This window comes from Archocentrus centrarchus, chromosome 3, assembly GCF_007364275.1.
Source record: "Archocentrus centrarchus isolate MPI-CPG fArcCen1 chromosome 3, fArcCen1, whole genome shotgun sequence".
NCBI lineage: Eukaryota > Metazoa > Chordata > Actinopteri > Cichliformes > Cichlidae > Archocentrus > Archocentrus centrarchus.
The window spans coordinates 16,303,010-16,323,125 of NC_044348.1; the positions used below are offsets into that span (position 1 = coordinate 16,303,010).

The 20,116-nt window shown below is 39.9% G+C and overlaps 1 protein-coding gene across 4 annotated transcripts in view; it reads right to left on the reverse strand.

Moving 5' to 3' along the window:
• Positions 1-20,116, reverse strand: part of usp47 (ubiquitin specific peptidase 47) — a 29,601-nt gene that overhangs the window by 4,897 nt on the left and 4,588 nt on the right. The window contains exons 2-19 of one of the 4 annotated variants that reach the window (XM_030726232.1): positions 13,775-13,969; positions 10,714-10,830; positions 10,417-10,570; positions 10,228-10,324; positions 9,990-10,135; positions 9,793-9,872; positions 6,857-7,006; positions 6,556-6,651; positions 6,313-6,465; positions 5,144-5,302; positions 4,133-4,264; positions 2,333-2,409; positions 1,575-1,630; positions 1,257-1,369; positions 1,058-1,159; positions 704-911; positions 377-492; positions 124-243 (exon numbers count right to left, since the gene is read on the reverse strand). In XM_030726232.1, the coding sequence (XP_030582092.1) occupies positions 124-243; positions 377-492; positions 704-911; positions 1,058-1,159; positions 1,257-1,369; positions 1,575-1,630; positions 2,333-2,409; positions 4,133-4,264; positions 5,144-5,302; positions 6,313-6,465; positions 6,556-6,651; positions 6,857-7,006; positions 9,793-9,872; positions 9,990-10,135; positions 10,228-10,324; positions 10,417-10,570; positions 10,714-10,830; positions 13,775-13,969 (2,271 nt within the window). Of the gene's footprint in view, positions 1-123; positions 244-376; positions 493-703; positions 912-1,057; positions 1,160-1,256; positions 1,370-1,574; positions 1,631-2,332; positions 2,410-4,132; positions 4,265-5,143; positions 5,303-6,312; positions 6,466-6,555; positions 6,652-6,856; positions 7,007-9,792; positions 9,873-9,989; positions 10,136-10,227; positions 10,325-10,416; positions 10,571-10,713; positions 10,831-11,162; positions 11,334-13,774; positions 13,970-20,116 lie in introns of those variants that run through there. The other 3 variants (XM_030726233.1, XM_030726234.1, XM_030726235.1) reach the window with 3 other exon arrangements.

The following is a 20,116-nucleotide window of genomic DNA, read 5'->3' on the forward strand; positions in this document are numbered from 1 at the left end:
TGCCAATATCAAACATAATGTAATAATTACATATAAGACTGTGAAAATTTACACAAAACTTTAACACATAGGGAAAACATAGGAAAAAAAAAATCAGTGAGAGCTGGAAGAAAATAAAGAGACCTTGTTGCTCCTGAAGAATCCCTCAGCTTTCAGTGTCTTATTTGGGACATAGAGGAGCCGGAGGTCATTATAGCAGCGCTCCAGGACCACACGCATGGTCTCTGCAGAAAGCTCTGTAGCCTGGGAGAAAATACGCACGTAAGGTGTACAAACATAAGCTTACGTTAATATAGCCAACACAGCTGTATTGTACAGTTTTCTGGGTGAATGGTTAAAGCAAAATACTGTGAAGAAGCTGAGAAGAGTAAGAAACCTGTGCGATAAGCTGTTTGAATTCAGTGATCGTCTGGTTCAAGTACGCCCGAACACTGACAGGAGGCGCAATGGTCTCACTCTTCAGATCAACAACATGAACTTTCACCATCACCTCTGTGAGCAAAAAAAGAATTATAAACACACCTGCACAAAGATACAGCAACTAATATACTTGATACAGATTTACATCTGTCACTGGTATACAGTCCATTTCCTTCAGACCATCACAGCTGGTCTGCTCAGACTCTGCTACATAGCCTTTAATCATACTGAGAACAGGACTACGTACAATTACTAAATGTTTGAACAGTAGACGATTACTGACCTCCAGGTTTGTAAGGCTGGAACACTTGATCTGGCCTGCGGGTCTCTAGAAGCAAGTCAAACATGTAAGAAGACTTGACTCCTCCAAGGAGGAGGCCCATTGGCGTGTCCTCCTCGCCTTCATAAGAGCGCTCCAGGTACTCATGGAACTCGTCATATTTCACCAAGCGACAGCAGTCCAGAGAGACAACTCCCTCAAGCTCCATCAGCTGACATACAGAACACCCAAAGGGTTATTAGAGAAATTAGGAGCAAGTTATAACATTTCAACTCCAAAGCAAGTTTCTTTTCCTCTTGCTGTAGTCACAACACTGTTGTTTTGTAAGATTAATGGGAGAAAGAAAATACTGAATACCTTGTAGGCCATTTCTGTGGCTTCTCTGAGAGTTTTGTCTTTGTGCACTTCCAACTTGCTCTCAATCATCATCTTCACAGGATGCATGCAGAACAGCTTGATCTAAAGGCAAATAGCATAAGTTTAACAAAACAAAAAAAAACAAAAAAAGAGATAAGGTATTAAATGATCCTTACAAATTAGGCAAATGACCAAGCACCTTGCAAGTGTTGCGTTCAATCTCCCTCTGTCTCTTTTCTTGCTCTTCAGACTCTTTCTCCTTCTGAACCAAACGCTTTATGTGCTCTGGGAAGTCTTCCACAGCTAAAAATTCTATGGACAGTACACAGGGTACACATTAAATCTAATCGTGTGGAGAAAACCACAGAGTTCAACCTATTGCATGATAGTATGAAAAATGGGAAAATTATGACAATATAATGGCACTGAATGATGCAGAAATGTGGAAAAAAACCACCACTCTTGCTCTGTAATTTCCACATTTCTCTCAGCAGATTTAACTGAATTCATTTCTTACTTGCATTCCTTGAAGGATCTTTCAGTCTATAAATCAGCATATATGCATTTGTAGAGCTGTTGGGAGGAAAAATAAATCTTATTAATGAGTGAAGGGAACAAAATGGAGAACAATTTTGTTTCAATAAAAACAAAATTACAAATAAAGTTTCACATTTCAAACAGATGTGAATAACAGGTTAAATACTCTTCTCTTCCTCAAACCAATGTATTATAATTATTTGATGTAAGGCCACAGTCACACAGGCCTAGAGTCTAGTCAGCAACCCCCTTGGCAACCACCAATCACTAAGTAAAAAGCTGTATCCCCTAACCCGTTGGTGAGTGGTTGCTGGAGGCTGCTGCCAGTCATTAGGTGATATCAGTCGTATCAACATACTCTGTGCTGCATCAAAAACCTCATTGAGATTGCTCTGGTTACCACGGTCACCAACATGTTTCAAAAGATGCACAGTCTCCCTGTTTTGCATCGCACTTTTCAAGTTTCACGACCACTCTGAGAAATTGGTGAGTGTGCACACATCAGCGTTCTACATGCAAACTACGAGCCACCACTCTGCTAGCAACCAAATAAATCACCAGGTGGTCTTTAGTGCAGCACCTTATCCTTATTTGCGACTGATTTTACCTAGCAAAAGCCAGCAACCTCTAGCAATCATCTACCAATCAGCCAGGAAATAGACATTTTTCCCTATCAACTGTTGCCAGGGTGTTGCCAACCAGTCTCAAGGCCTGTGATTGAGGTGGGACACAACTGACCTTGCAAAGGCACTGGAATAATAGCCTCTGCTCCCTGAGGATCCCCCATATGTTTTCCTGATATCATCCTGGGTGATCTGTTTGACAGGAATGCAAAGAAGCAAGCAGCAATGATTCAGCAGAGATTAGCATTACAACAATAAGAAGTATGTCAAATGGCAGTGGTATCAGATGCTTTATTTCTTTTAATTTTCATGATTATAACTGACAACTAATGAAAACCCAAAATTCTGTATCTCAGAAAATTAGAATATTGTGAAAAGGTTCAATATTGAAGACATCTGGTGCCACACTCTAATCAGCTAATTAAATCAAAACACCTGCACAGGCCTTTAAATGGTCTCTCAGTCTAGTTCTGTAGGCTACACAATCATGGGGAAGACTGCTGACTTGACAGCTGTCAAAAAGACGGCCACTGACACCTTGTACAAGGAGGGCAAAACACAATAGGTCATTGCTAAAGAGGCTGGCTGTTCACAGAGCTCTGTGTCCAAGCACATTAATAGAGAGGTGAAGGGAAGGAAAAGATGTGGTAGAAAAAAGTGTAAAAGCAATAGGGATAACTGCATCCTGGAGAGGACTGTGAAACAAAATCCATTAATTAAAAAATGTGGGGGAGATTCACAAAGAGTGGACTGCAGCTGGAGTCTGTGCTTCAAGAACCACCACACACAGACGTATGCAGACATGGGTTCCAGCTGTCGCAGTCCTTGTGTCAAGCCACTCTTGAACAAGAGACAGCGTCAGAAGCATCTCGCCTGGGCTAAAGACAAAAAGGACTGGCCTGCTGCTGAGTGCTCCAAAGTTATGTTCACTGATCAAAGTCAATTTTGCATTTCCTTTGGAAAACAAGGTCCCAGAGTCTGGAGGAAGAAAAGAGAGGCACAGAATCCACGTTGCTTGAGGTCCGGTGTAAAGTTTCCAGAGTCAGTGATGGTTTGGGGTGCCATGTCATCTGCTGGTGTTGGTCCACTGTGTTTTCTGAGGTCCAAGGTCAACGCAGCTGTCTACCAGGAAGTTTTAGAGCACTTCATGCTTCCTGCTGCTGACCAAACTTTATGGAGATGCAGATTTCATTTTCCAACAGGATTTGGCACCTGCACACAGTGCCAAAGCTACCAGTACCTGGTTTAAGGACCATGGTATCCCTGTTCTTAACTGGCCACCAAACTCGCCTGACCTTAACCCCATAGAAAATCTATGGGGTATTGTGAAGAGGAAGATGAGACATGCCAGACCCAACAATTCAGAAGAGCTGAAGGCCACTATCAGAGCAACCTGGGCTCTCATAACACCTGAGCAGTGCCACAGACTGATCGACTCCATGCCACGCCACATTGCTGCTGTAATCCAGGCAAAATGAGCCCCAACTAAGTATTGAGTGCTGTACATGCTCATACTTTTCAGTTGGCCAACATTTATAAAAACCCTTTTTTGTAATGGTCTTATGTAGTATTCTAATTTTCTGAGATACTGAATTTGTCTGTTATAATCATCAAAATTAAAAGAAATGAACATTTGAAATATATCAGTCTGTGTGTAATGAACGAATATAATATACAAGTTTCACTTTTTGAATGGAATTACTGAAATAAATCAACTTTTTCATGATATTCTAATTTTATGACCAGCACCTGTGTGTGTGTGTGTGTGTGTGTGTGTGTGTGTGTGTGTGTGTGTGTGTGTGTGTGTGTGTGTGTGTGTGTGTGTGTAAATAAATAAAAGGGAAAATAAAGACTGGCAGGGCTCGACATTTATTTTCAGTAGGAATGCAAAATGGGTCATTCAAAAGCAGCTGACCTTGCTAACATGCTGATCATTGAAACTGTACCACTGGCCATCACTGAAGGACTTGATACAGGCATAATAGTGCCCGCCCGCAGCACTCCCAGAATGGACCATGACAGAAAACAGCTCAAAGGTCATCAAACTCTGAGAAAGAAAAAAAAAGGGAAACACCGTTCAGATCAAACCAACAATAATGCAGCAGATTTCATTGTTGTAAGCTATATTTTCAGAGATACACACTGTCCATATTTTGCCGGTTTACAACAAAAATAAATAAATCGATAAAATAAAAACACTGTAGGTCATGAGAAATTTTCACATTATAAATGAAAAACATATCATGTAACAAGAATAGAGAAGTCTAACAATTTCAGCTGACAGTTGCAGAATAACAATATCCCTTACCACTACAGTGTTGGCAAATCAAGTACAGATTGTACAGTGTAGACTAGAAGAGCTTCACTACACTACAAGAAAGAAAAAAAAAGAGCACCACCTAACAGGGCAAAATACGCCTGTTGCACTATATTAACCATTTCACATGAAAAACAAAGATTTAATAATTATGTGACTGACTTTTGACCTGATATGGAGAATAATCATGCAAATTTTCATCAAAATCCTTCAAACCATTTCTTAGATATGAAGTGAACATGAAAAAAAACTTAACAAAAACTGAAGAATTAACCATATGACCCCAGTGACCCCATACACGGTCCCAGCCTTGCTTTGGTCATAAGCTATCTAACTCATGAAGTTTGGCAAGTGTAGGCCGAATGGTTATTGAGTGAGTTATCGAGCAAACACTTGAATGGACGCCCACCCGCCGTTTAACAGGCGTATATAAAAAAAGTTAATTTGGAGTTTTGACAGTTCTGCTTAGCTCTGTTCAGTGATGCTGACAGTCACAACTTTCATACTCAAACATTCATTCTTGCCTCATCAGGTATAGTCTTGCATTTCCTTATAATGCCCACAGCCAGCGGACCAAGAACACCAAATCCATTTAGTGATGATCATTACCTTTGGCTTCAGCACCCTCTCTGTGGTGCTGGTGCTGTCCAAGCAGATGCCCTCATCCACACAGTCATCAGTGGAAAAATCGTTGCTCATCTGGTCGCTGTGGCAACTGCCTTCATTCTCTGCTCCACTGTCAGTGCAGCTCTCTGTCTGAGGGGACTTCTAGAAGAAGAGAATTTCAAAAACAGTGCCAGAGAGAAGTTAAACAAATTAATTAATTAATATAAATAAATAATAAAAAAAAAAAAAAGTAGCACCTAGCTAAGATGACTCCAAAAGATAAATTTGGTAAGAATAAACCAGACTAACAGTTTAAGACTTGAAGCAATCACTAGCTGGTTAAAATCTCTGTTGGTCTGTGCAAGTAATGATGTATGGCTCAACGGACCATGTCCACAGCAACAGTTTTGGAAAAATTCTTTGCAGACTGATGAAACTAAGGTAGAACTGTTATTTATATATTACACACACACACACACACACACACACACACACACACACACACACACACACACACACCTACAATGGAGGCACCACATAACAATACAAAAACATAATCCTAACGTATGGCAGCGGGAGCATCAGTGGTACTGCTTTGCTTCCTGTTAGTAGTCATAAAAGAGAAAATGAATTTCCAAATTGACAGAGGCAGCATACTGGACAATGTCAGTGTGGTTAGTAAAAGATGTTTGATACAGCAACAGTGAACAGACATTAACCCATTAGAGACTCTGGACAGTTTTAGGATATGTCTGAGCTGAAGCAGCTCTTAAAGGAAGAATGTGTTCTTACAGAACACTGTGGCGATGCAATTTGCTGCCTACCAGAAAAGCTTGAGTGAGGGAATTTCTGACAGAAGCAGTCAACAAAGACCGAAAAAAAAAACCCAAAAAGGATTCACACACTTTTTCTAATCACAGTATACACATATTGGAAGATGCTACAACCTGAAAATAGCTGTATTGTCAAAAAAAAAAAAAAAAAATCATCTCAGAATACTTGTTAAAAAGTTAAGTGACAAAAAAATACTAATTGAGTCCTCTCTTACCATTAATGACTAATATGAGAAAAATGAAAAAAATTGTGCCAACTCTCCCAAAGTTGACTACTCTGAAGTCGAATCCAAATCAGCAGAAAGTGACAGAAGCAGGTACTTTCTTCAGTGCTCTCACCTCATCATCCACATCAATGAATGGACTCATGTCAAGTTCCTCAGGGAAGGTCATACGGTCATTAAGTTTGATGCGATGCATAGTGGTGTAGTCAAAATCAAACCTTTTTAACTGTAATGTCAGCAGGTAAGGAAAGTGCAGAAATCTCAGCCCCTGCATAGACACCAGAGAATAAGACAAGACAATAGCAGAACACTGTATTTTCTGAACATGACTTCCCTTTGACATTTTTAGCATGCTTACCTTACGGGCGTCACATTTCTTTTTACAGCGTTCACAGAAATACTGGTTGGGCCCATCGAGTGTTTCTGGCTGGATGAATGCCTGTAAAGCTTCCTCCTGTGGCAGTAAAATCATACTTTCAAATCAATTCAGATTAACATTTTAATATCAAATGGTTTTAAATTGTACCAAGTACTGAATTTAAAGTAGTTTTTAAGGAGCTCTGAATTGCAAAGTGTGAATAAATGCTAAGTGCTGTTGGAGTCTTTGCTGTGAGAACAGTAAATGTTTAACAGAATAAAGCGTGGGGAGAGAAACACACCACACTGCCATAGGCTTGGCTTGCTCCGAAGGGTCTGATCACAAGAGGGATGTCCAGGTAAGTATCAATCCTCCAGCTCTCATAGCCACACTCCAGACAGCGGACATAATCCTTCAGCTTTCCCTGGTACAACTGGTTGATCAGGTCAGCCTGAGGATTGGGAAGCATGACAGTCAGGTTTTCTCTGCCGCATTTCACTTTGAGCAAAATCAGCTCAGGAGACAAAATGGTCTCGCCCAGCCACACTAAAGAAGGCACAGATGTGCAATATTTGCTGTGAGACAACTCCTCTCAACTCCTAAGGAAGTAAGTGTTGATGGCAAAAATGTAGTGGCTACTGAATAATATAATTTGTGTTTGGACTGGTTCCCCATAAACCCTCCTTTTACCATGTAATTCTGTCTACAACTGTATATAAAATCTCTCAGGAAGATAAAAACTCAATTATACAAAAAGAACAAGACAAGGACAGCGTTTTTTTTTTTTTTTTTGCGTTTTTGGCCACAGTGGCTTTTGTTAGCAGTGGAGAGAGACAGGAAATGGGGGAAAGATACAGGGGAAGACACGGAGGCAAATTGGCGACAGGCCGGGACGCGAAACTGCGCCGCCCGCACCGCAACGCGGCATATGTATGTGGTCGCCGGCTTCACCACTAAGCCACCCAGGCGCCAAGTGTTTCTTTTTTTTGCCAGTTGCTATCAGAGGCTTTATCCACATAGCTGAAATGGCAGACACTGGAACAACCGGAGTAACTGTGTAAATGATGTACAGCAAACCATTTAAGTCATGCTGTCAGAGAAAGAAAAACAGGTGAGAAAAGAGTGACAGAAACCCAAAGTAAAATGTAACGCTATCTATTTAAAAACTATGTTTCTTACTGCCATTGTTTGTATTGACAACACAAAGGCATACAGGGAATTATATATGAGGATTCTAAATACCACATTACTTTGGACCTCTGACCTCTTCTTCAAGATTAAATAAGGTCAAACTTTCATAAAATGTCCTATCTATAGAACTATGATTAAAATTCTACTGCCTTTGTTTGTATCGGCAACATTTAGTAGTATTTCTTTTTCACTTACCTCTTCACTCTGTTTATACACCACTCTGCATTTAATTAATAATCTCCCTCCCTTCACCCCAAGTGGTCGCAGCAGATGGCTGCCCCTCCCCCAGCCTGGTTCTGCTGGAGGTTTCTTCCTGTTAAAAGGGAGATTTTCCTTCCCACTGTCACCAAGTGCTTGCCCTTAGGGGGTCATTTTGATTGTTGGGTTTTCTCTGTAATTATTGCAGGGTCTTTACCTTACAATATAAAGCACCTTGAGGTGCTATATAAATCAAAATGAATTGAACTGAAATTTAGGAAATTATACTGGAATACGGGAATTTGAATTCTCGGACTGCTTCTTTATGAAATTAATCAAGTATCAATTCTAATCACAACAGCAGACGTTTTGCCACCTTGTTGAAATTGTCCATTTAGAAACAGCAAAAACACTGTTGCATTGAACATTTAATATAAACATTTTCTACTGAGACTAAAAAAATATGCACAAAGCACAGAAACATGCCAACTAAGCATGTTGTAGAAGGAAGCAGAGATACTTTTTCATTAGTTTTTATTTTGGTTTCTTTTCAGATCACTTCATTTCAGTTAGTTCCCTAAGTGAATTTGCTTGTTTCCCTTGGTTTTTAATGTCTAAAAACGTTAAATGTTAGTTTGGTTATTACTTTCAGTTTTTGTTATTATTATCAGGTGGTATTTGTCAGAATGTATGAAGTATTGAACAGGAAAACAATACAATAATATAATTATAATAAAACAGTCACACAGACATCCCTGTCTTGTTAAACTAATTCAACACAACCTCATCGTGCTGCTTTTACAAATTTTCCCGGGCTGCAGGGAGTAGCAGCTTAAGAAAAGACACCCAGACCTCTTGCTCCCTGGGCAAGGCCCTCCGTACCCCGGATGCATCCTAGTCCGATGCCCTAACCACCTCAATTGGGTCCTTTCAATGTGGAGAAGCAGCGATTCTACTCCGAGTTCCTCTCAAATGACTGAGTTCCTCACCCTATAGGGTTAAGGTAGAAGTGCAGATCAAGCGGTAAAATCGACAGCTTTGCCGCTCAGCCCTCTCTTCACCACAACATGTTGTGGTGAAGACTCCACATCATGACAGATACCACACCAATCTGTCTGCCAATCTCATGTGACACTCTCACCTCACTCAAGAACACAATCCCAAAATACTCCACTTGGGGCAGCAAATCCCTCCCCGACCCACCATGGCCAGTCCACCCTTTTCTGGCTGCCCTGATAAAGGCTAAACCTTTTTTCCCCATTTTCATCATTTCATTTCAGTACAAAATATAATTTTACTTTATTTTTGAATTCTAATTTTAATTTTTATTTCAATAGATTAAAATTTGTTTTCACACATGGTTCTAGTTTTTAGTTTCATTTACTGTAATAACCTTGCTGGGATGCCATGACTGAACTTGGTTCACCTGGAGACTGGAGAAACAACAGAACAACTGTTTTCACAGCTCTATAAATCTATGAATATAAAAATTGCACTTTACCACTTAAAGACATCTCCACATCATCTGGAGTTTGAAAGAAAAAGTTAGTTTACAGTTTACTTATCCTATTACTAGCTAAGTAGTAGTAGGAGTTTATTTTTAAATGGCATTCACATGCACTTATGCTTGCGTATACAGACCACATGGCAGCACATTCACACACTGGACTAAGTGTTTGCAGTTTATAACCCACTCCCGAGATAAGAAACAGCTAACCCCCTGGGCTTACTGGCACATTTCACTTTTTCCACAGTAGGCCTTTTGTTTCCATTCTAAAGGGCGCCTGAGTGTGGCTGCAGATTTTTTTTGTTGTTAACAGTCTGAGAAAACTACTTGTTCTCTTTTACCTGCTCTGTCTGCTTCCACTTCTGCTCCAGGGCATCGAACATGACCCTGCATAGTTCCTGGACGTCATGTTGCTGCCAAGCTAAAACCAAAAGCACAAAAAAAGTATCATTAAGTGTACAAACACAGAGGCACATGGTCTTGTCTTTCATGAACATGCAAACCAGCCATGTGAGATTCCTAAAAGGCAAGTACATACCCTCACTGCTGTCCCAGCCAAAGCTTCGTGTCACATCAGTGGTCTCAATTGCCCGTTTCTTACTAGTTTGCAACAGAACAAACAGCCTTTGCAGCTGGTAGGGAATACTGGTGACAGGATCCTCCTCCAACTCCTCAAACTCCCAGCTGAAGTTGGACAGAAGTTATATGAAAATTCAAAATATATGACATTTCACAGGTAAATCTTCACAAAAACATCTGTAATTGTAAGTTCTTACTTGTAAAGTGCATTTCTAAACTCTGGGGTCATGAACAGTGTTTGCAAAAGACTGTTCAGATAGCAGGTCATTGCTTGGTTGACCAAGCCCACATAACCTGTAATGGCAGCAAGAGACAAGAAGTAAGTGATCGGTTGGACATGTGTAAAAGGAAAAATGTCACATATTCAGCAGATAACCAAATTTCACCTGTCTCAGATTTGCTAAGGATGGACGAGTAGGAGTATGATGGACTGCTATAGTCACCACTACAGCCAGGAGTGCCGTCTCTCAGTAGGGGTCCAATAAATCGTTCCTGGGAACTATCACCTAGTCCACTGCTATCTGCTGCTCCTGACTCATCCTATGAATACAAACATGTCTTGTAATAACATATCTTTTGTTTCCGAACAGAACATTTGCCACTTTAGTTGACTTTTCAGCAAATAACTTTTTTTTTTTAAAGATTATTCAAAAAAAATGAGGAGTAATTTTTTAAACCCTCACCGATGCAATCTGGGGCTGCTCTCCATCTTTGTCTGTAAGGTGGAGGAAGTTCCTCTTACCACCAGGTTCAAACCCAGAATCTGAAAGAGACATCTCACTGCTATAGTCCAGCGGTACCTAGGGAAAACATACAAATGTAAAATGAACAGACAAGTTTTATAGAGGTCAATAATGCCTGGACAGCAGCAAACAGATGGAATTTTAAAAAATTCATTTGTTATTTACTTTGAGTCAGCTCAGTCCACCATATATAAAAAGACCTTACAATATTATAAAGACCAACCCAACTACTCCCTTTAAGTATGCAGCAGAGTGGAAAATGTTCCTTTTATGAGAAAGAAAACTCAAGCAGAACCAAGCTAAGAGCGGGCAGTAATCTGCTTCAAATGGCTGGTCAAAAGCAGATGGCTGCTCTAACAGTTTACAAACTATAAAGTGGATGAACTCACCAGAAGACCTAGACTCCTACTGAATTCATTTTCAGCTAATTCCATGTATTATTGTGTACAAAAAAAGCAGTCTGAAGCAAACATGTGAAGGACGCTACCTCGCTTTCTCCAGGCCAAGCTGAGGATGAGCAAGCAAAGTGCTGCAGTGGGAACATGCAGTAGCTTAATCCACTGACCTACTCAGTGAGATAACAACAGGCAGCACCTGGGCTTTGGCCTGGGTCAGCAACAGGATTAGCATGGGCTCATCTAAGAAAAGGGAATAATGTGTACACACAGATCCAGCAGAACAAACTCAACACTGATTAAGCATATTAAGAAATTCAGCTGTATAGGAGTTCTGTTCTTTAGCAACACTATTTTTATGTGTTCTTTTTTCATAGCAGCTGTAAAATCTATTTTTTTGCACACAGATAGAGTACAAAAACCTGTTATCAGCTGATACAGTGGTACTGCCCTTCCAATATAGAAGGTGAAGGGACTACGCTATGTCTCAAGTTAAGCATGAGTGAACAAACTATAAACCTGAGCTGCGAGCCATTATTATAAATCACAGCAGAGTTCACCAGAAATGCTCAAACTCAGCTAAAACCAAATTACCTTAAACCTGCACTAAATATTGTCTTTTTGGCCAGCTGGGGGGTAGCACGAAAAAACAACAAAAAACTTCAGTGACACACCAGTTTTCTGCATGTTGCACAACTGCCTAACTTTGTACCTGATTCATTATAGCCGTTCCTGGACACATGACAAATGGCAATTTGTCATTTCACTGGCTGAAAATCCTGATTGGGGTACAACACTAACATTTAATGAGAGGAGAGACACTAAAGGTGTTTTCATACCAGCACTGTTTAGTCTGTTTAAACTGAACTCTGGTTCATTTTCCTGGTTGGTGCAGTTAGCTGTGCAGATGTGAACATAGCAATCGCACTTGAGTGTGTACTGAACTACCAGGTGTACACAGCAGGTTTGAGCTAAACACCTTCCCATAGCCAGGTATGCTCTGCATTCCGAGATGCACCAGAGTACCACAGACATGCAGAATAAACAAACAAGTACAGAACACTCTCCTTATTCCTGTATTTACTTTTTGTGGCTCCTGTCCCAGACACATCTGGTAAATAAGCAGACTGAATGCTCTTTTTTTTTTTTTTTTTGGTTTGCCTGGAGTTTACCTGAAGTTCTACGTGAAAATAAGCCAAACTACGGGAAAAAGATACAAGTTTACAAACTCATCAACTGGTTTGCATCAGAATCAACCAACTACAGGTGTGAAAAGGCCCAAAATCATATCAGTAATAAAACCAAGACAAAGAGCTAAAAGATGCTAAACAGCTCTGAGAAGATGAGATGAACAGTCAGTTAGTATACACAAAAAAAAAACATTCGAAGTGCAGTTACTGTCATATCTGGCCTCATAATTAAACATATTTGCTCCAACTTAATCCCTAAGCTATTATGCAAATGCCAAGATTTTCTTGTCAGATTTGGTAAATTCAAGCATGTTTTTGTTTAAACACTAAGCGATTTCTTTTAGGTTACTTAATAGAAAAAAGAATGTTGCACTTATAAATATACATTCATTAGTGTGTAATTACTAATGAAACAAACTGATGCGTTCTCATAAACTTAGACTGAATCCATTAAAAACACACAGGAGTGGGCACCGGTTTGTGCAAGCTGTATTCGGACAGCTGACAACGAGCCAGTTAAACAATGACGACAGCTGGTTATAAGCTCACAGTATGACAGATAATGTTGGGCTCAAGTGTCCTTAAAAAAAAAAAAAATAAAATAATAATAAAAAAAAAAAAGCTCGGCCAAAAAACGGGTTCAAGCTAGCAAGCTAGCTGGTCTGGAACCAAGAACGCATGATGAAAGCGGGAGAAGGGTGTGACTTTGCTGTCTCAACATAAACTTTTCTACCATATTACATGTGTATTACTTGAGAAAAGCAAAGCGATTTTCATGGCACAAGAAAGGGGAGCGTGTTCTCCCACGTTTGCGCTCCAGGGTTTCCGTGTCCAGATGAGGACCGCCCACACTCATACGGAAAGGAGCGGTTCACAAGCGTGGTTCACAAGCGTGGTGGAAACGCGGCCCATTCCTAAGCTTTTCGATGGTTCTTTTGGGAACAGCACGGGAACCGGCACCCCGTCGGTGGAAAAGCGGTTTAAGTGTCCGAGTCCAACACTGTTAAATCCACTTCAAAGAAAGTTTCACTAACGCCAGCTAATAGTAGCCCTTACCAACAGAAAAGTTCAGGATGTCCTCAACAACTCACCTCAGTATCCCAGTCAGACAGAAGTGAGCTTCACCGAATCATATCAAACTCCATAGTGGTAGGATTTTACACACTGTACCTTTAAGCAGGACTGAAAAGCCCTACAACTGATTTCAACAAACATTAACCCCAAGAAACACCCTTTGCCATGAAAAGCTTACTCTATCACTGTAACACACATTTAACAAAGACTTAACCCTTTGATAGCAAGCAATCGCAGAACTTCACAAATACCACAAAAGCTGTGCAGATTTCTGTGGGGAAAAAAGGGAATGCCACACATGGGTACCCTTAAAAGTTAAGTCTAGAATGACTAATTACTAACCATGTCTGGTGTATTTCCCCAGGCAAGTCCAAAGGAGCCATTTGCATATCCTGCTTTGTGGGCAACATCTTCATAAAGTTTGGAGAGGGTGGTGGAAGCAGGCAGGTTGAGGGTCAGCCGCTCGTTGACCGTCTTCGCACTGGTGATGTCCTGAATTATACACAGCACTCTGGGCTCCTCAGCTGCATTTTGGATCTGCAAGTCAATAAAGGAAAAACACGAAGATGATTTACTTGCTCATTTTGTTAGTCTGTTAATGGCGAGTTAAATATTAAAATTAAACTGTTAAAGCTGTGTTATGAATGTCATTAACAACCTGCCAGTTAGTGCTGGGCGGAATGCTGGTTGTAATTTCATGCATAATATGAATTTTTCAAACACAGCCAAAGCACCTGCTGTGGATTTTCAAAGGATTTCAAACATTTATTTTCCTAACACCTGGATCACAATATAGTGTGATACCTGGATCACACAATATAGTGTGATCCAGGTATGGTGAAAATTATCAAGGACATGTCAAGGAACAAAGAAAATATTTAATTAAAAATCTGCTGGTTCTTTGAGTAATACAAGTGGTACTATTACAGACTGTTTGTCTGCAGGATATTGCAATGTTTACCACCATCACTTGAACAGAACGACTTCAGGATATAACGTGATGCATCTTAAACACATTCAGGCTGGTTATGTGCCAACACAAGATACAAAGACACCAGTATTTCCCAATGTTTCAAACCTAAACCAAAAGAAAAATGCATTAAACTAACCAGGGTGGGTCATTAGGTGGGAATAATGGTAGAAAACAAAGGAAAATTGCGTTAAAAAAAAAATGATGACGGGCGCCCGGGTGGCATAGTGGTGAAGCTGGCGACCACATGCATATGTTGTGTTGCAGTGCAGGTTCGAGTCCCGGCCTGTCGCCAGTTTGCCCGCGTGTCTTCCCCTTTACTACTGTGAATAAAAGCAGCTGTGGCCAAAAATTGAGGAAAAAAAAACATTCCTCAGAAAATAAATTTTACAAAATAATCCTCTTCTAATGAGATTCATGAGAACAAAATCAGTTCCCCGCATAGTTTATAAAAGACCACCCATTTTTTAAACTTGATTCCATCAGGCAATTACCATTGTGGACACTGTACACAGCGCAATTTTACACACAAAACTAAAACATTTAACCATCCTCGGTCAGGCAAACCTTTTAATATTAGAGGTGTTATCACTTGCCAGACCAGTAATGTTATTTATCTGCTCAAATGACCATGTGGCTTAGCATATGTGGGCAAAACTACGAGACCTTTAAAAACTAGAATTGGTGAACATTGTTCCAACATTCAAAATAATGATACAAAAAGTTCTGTTGCTTCTCATGTTTCTACCCTCCATTATTGTGGCATTGAAACCATTAAACCACATCATCGGGGTGGAGATGTGACTACTCTTCTTTTGAAGAGAGAAGTCTATTGGATTTATACTTTAAATACACTTGCTCCTCGTGGACTTAATGAAGATTTTGATCTGAGACCTTTTTTATAATTCCTATTTATTCTCTCATTGTCCTTGAGTTTTTTTGCCACTCCTGTTTTAATGTATTGCTTATGCCATTTTTTTATATTGCTTATCTTATTTATTGGGTGTTTTTCTATTCTATTATTATATAACCGTTGGCATTCCATTTTCACTGTTCTTGTTTATATTTATGTTCATTATTATATTGCCCAGTGTTAATTTCGTTGACGAAATATTTTCGTCATAGTTTTCGTCAAAGACCCTTTTTTCACGACAAAAACGAGGTGATTACTAAATTAAAACCACCTAAAAGGATAAAAACGATGATGATTCGTCAAGACGAAACCATTTCCGAAAGTGTAAATTAATCTTCTTAACTTCTTATCTTCTTAACACTTTCGTCAAGACGAATGTGTTAATTAATTTCATCATCGTTTTTAACCTTTCAGGTGGTTTTAAATTTAGTTATCATCTCGTTTTCGTCATGGAAGAAAGAGTCGGCGAAAACTATGACGAAAATATTTCGTCAACGAAATTAACACTGATATTGCCTTGTTGACTTGCAATTCACTCATCTTGGTTTTATTGGCATTTTTGGGGAATATAATTGTGTATATATTTTTTTTTTGCCTTGACTACTTTCTCGATTTCTGACATGCGTATGATTAGATGCCATAATTTCATACCTTTCCTTATTTGGACAATAGGCACTCTTAACCACATGACCTTACAATGAGTGGGCGGGTATATAAAATGTTTGTTGCAACCTGTGATTAAGTCTGAAAAAGGGCAGCTGTGCCTGAAACGTTACTTCCTCGAGGCTTTGTTAATAAATTTTCTTCCAGGAGCTTCTCTGGTGTGCAGACTTTATTTTTGCGCAACAAAATCAGTATCTATATATCACCCCATTATCACCTTATGTCAAAAAAGTAACTTAAAGGGCCAAATTGTATGTTATTTTTGACATCAATTCGCAGACTGGAAGTGGGCAGGGCCGCAAGTTTGGACACCCCTGCTGTAGGTTAACCTGCGTTAGGATCATTACTGGCTGTTGGGTGTACTTGACAACCTGCGCAGGGCCAGCAGCCTAAGTTGGTCCAGCGTTCCATGACCAGGACTTCAATGTTCCTCCTGAATCCGCAGATCAACTAACGGATCGAGGAGGACGAAGAAAGCTAAGGAGTCTGATCCCCGAATAGTTGAAGCACACCCTCTGGTCCCCCTTCTTAACCCTTTAATACCAAACCCGTAGTGACAGAACGTACTTCAGATGTCCCGCCATTCGCGGACTTCCACCAACAATTACTGTAATAAACCCATAGCAGTTGTGAGGCGCAATTTCTCAGCTTTCAGATACCATTTGAATTTTTCCGATAGGACCAACGTAATTACAGTAATTCAAACTATGTTTGATTTGACGTCTCAGCGGTGATGCGCTCAGGGCCGACCAGCTGTTCACGGCAAGTAAGGGCAGATACCAGGTGCTTCAGCGGCGATCGCCAGGTGTTAGAGGGTTAAAGATGCGAACCACCACCCTAACCTGCCTATCGAGAGGCACCTTCTCTGATTACTGTGTGATCTGAGGTGTGGTAATCATCCACAGCAGGAAACCTGTCACCAAGGAGTTGTTTAACTACCTCAGTGACCTCACCCAGAGTGATAGGCGAGTTGTCCCCTCCGTCCCCGGACTCTGCTTCCACTACAGAAGTATTCCTTCCACCGCCTGACTTCCTTAGTTGAAGTCAGCAGCACCCCACCCATACTATACGTGACTAGAGCACTGCTTCCCCCTCCCAATTCCCCTGACAGTTTACCAAAATTGCTTTGAGGCAGTCAGAAAGTCTTTTTCCATGGCCTCACCAAACTCCTCCCATCACTAGCAGCATCGTTTCGGTCTGTTGTGTGGGACCATTTTGGATTTAGTGCTACACATGATGACGGTGGTAAGAAAGTGATGGATAAAATGTCGCTTATGCTAGCAGCAACATGTCCAATATGTTGGCTCACCCACAGAGACATCACCCCAATGTGTCAATTGACACCGCAAGGAAAAGAGACTCGGGTAGGAAAGAACAACTTCTACTCCCTGCAGCTTTTAAACAGCTTCTCTGTGAAAAGTCAGATTGGCTAAAAGCCATAACAAAAGTACTGGGAAGTTTCTTAGCTAAAGATATACAACCTTATGCCGTGGTAGAGAATGCGGGATTTCAGCATATGTGACCCAATTTGGCAAAATGAGTCAGAAGTCACGAGCTAATTAGGCCAATAACATATGAACAAGGGACAAATCACTTACATGTTTTGGGTGGTTGTACACGCTACCAGTGACATCATTATTAAAATTACGTTGCATACTCAATATGCAACATAATATTACTGACATACTAAGGTATACCGACCCCAAAACTGGACTCAATGTCCTCAGCCTCCCTCAGAATGCTGTTGAAGTTTTGCCGGATGCGGGAGTGCCAGACTAGAATAGAGTACATCCCTTCCCCAGGAGACTGGTACCAGAGGCTAGACCATTTCTAGAGGTGAGCCTGACTATATCTAGCCAGTATCTCTCAACCTCATGTACTAGCAAAGGCTGCTTCCCCACCAAAGAGGTAATGTCCTATGTCCCAACTGCCAGCCTCAATAGTTGGGGATCAGTCTGCTACGGCCACCACCCTTGGCCACAGCCCGACACAATAGAAAGCATTCAGAGGTAAACTTTAAATTAAAAAAAAAAAAAAATTGTTTATTTCTTTTTTTTTTTCCTCAATACATTTCATGGTTGATTGGATGATTTTCACACAATTATAAATAACAAAACTGATGTGGCAGAAATGCAGAAGCTTGATTTCAAATATGACAGCCTTGCAAACATAGCTGAGATTCTCTTTCTACAACTGTGGTTCTTCAGCATAAATTACCATACTGAAACTGCTTTACTGAAACCTCTTTTCAAATAGGGTGTACAATACATGACTAATGGACATTTCCTACACTGAAACATCACAAAACTTTACTACACAACTGGATAAGCTGGACAACTGTTGGTCTTTGGTCAACATAACAACCACTTGTAAGATTTTGCCTAAATTCTCCATCTGTTTTAACAACATGCCATGCAATTGCTGACTCATGCTTTATTTTAAACCAAAAAAGAATGTCTATCAGATGAAACAGGAGTTTCAAGAGGCAGCAAGACACTTCAACTAAACACTCCTCACAGTTTGCTTTGTGACTGCTCTAGTATGTAGTGTTCCCAGTTGGGGACAAATCACTCATTTCTTTAAATGAGTACAAAGCTAATAAATTCTTCTTCTGATAGTCATTATTTAATTCCCTGTCTCTTTGATTACTCATAAACGTGGTTCTTGTTGAAGCTGCTTTCTAGTTGAAGAACATGCTTTGAGCTTTGCTTGGGTATGATGGCCATCATGAGTGCTGCTTCATGCATCCATTTACCACCATGCGTTCTTGTGCTCATACTCTCCTGTTTCAAACACACCTGAGAAATCCTCTTCATTTCATCAAAAATACTCTGTCTGCAACTCCAAAACACACCCTGATAACATGTGGAAAAAGTTGGAAGGTGAAGAACAACTTAAAACACAGATAAATAAATTAAGATACAAGATGCCTATCTATTAAAATTGAAAAAATATTAAATTAAGCTGATTTTGAAGCCTACTAATCAGTTTTCTGCTAATCTGAAACCAGCAAACCTCTTGACTGATGAAAATATAATCATATGCAAGTAATTGCAGTTTTTGCAGCCTTTTTGTGTTTGTGATCTTATGAAAATGTGACTGACAGTTCCTATAAAGAAGCTGCTGCAGCTGACAACACACAAGTGTATTATGAGATTAAAGGTTATTTTTACCATGGATATAATCACAAGGTGCTGACATGAAGCCACAGGTACTGCATAACACAGGTGGCGTATTACAGAAATATTTTAATGGCACAAAAATGAAACCATCATGTTGAGAAATATTGCTACCCATAAACAAGTACTAATTCAGTTTAACTAAAACTGTAGGTTACATTTAAAAAAGTGCATACTGAAATAAAATAATAATAAATGTTTGAGTTCAAATGCACATTTCTAGTAGACTGCACATTTGCCAGCTAAACCTAATGCTTTAACAAGTAACCATTCATAAAATTAGATAGAGAACAGTGTCCAAAAGAAATTAGCAATGATCCATGGGGGGGGGGGGGGGGGGGGGCACTCATGCTTGAGAAGGGTGGAAAACTCATAAGGTGATGCCAATAAACATTTACCCTCCAATCTCATTGTACATCCTGTATAATGACAATAAAGGCATTCTATTAATCTCACTAGAAATATATTCTGGTACGGTGGCCAAATACATGAGCAATCTGCTGAACAAAGTTCCTAGTTGCAATTCCTGTTCAACTGGTGCTAAAAATGTCAACTGCTATGTCAATTGTCAATTTATAAATCATATTTGAGAACCACATGAAAAAAATAAAATAAAATAAAATAGGCCTGGTTGTAGGGCTGTGCAATTAATCAAAATTTGATTTCAATTTCAATTTTGGCTCCAAGCAATCACAAAAACAGTGTAATCAACAAAAAACGATTATTAAAATGATTTTGTCCCATTACACTCTGTATACTCTTAGCCCTGATTTATTCTCAACCTTGAACCTTTGTGAGGCCTACAATGTAACCTACAAGTGGTCAGCGATGTTGCCTGCACTTACACTCGTGCAGGTGCATTACGTGTTAATTACCATTAATTATCGAACGGAAAATCACCGCCGTAACCTGACCTGCACCTCCTGAGAAATATCAAGTAACTTCTGTTATGTCTCTAT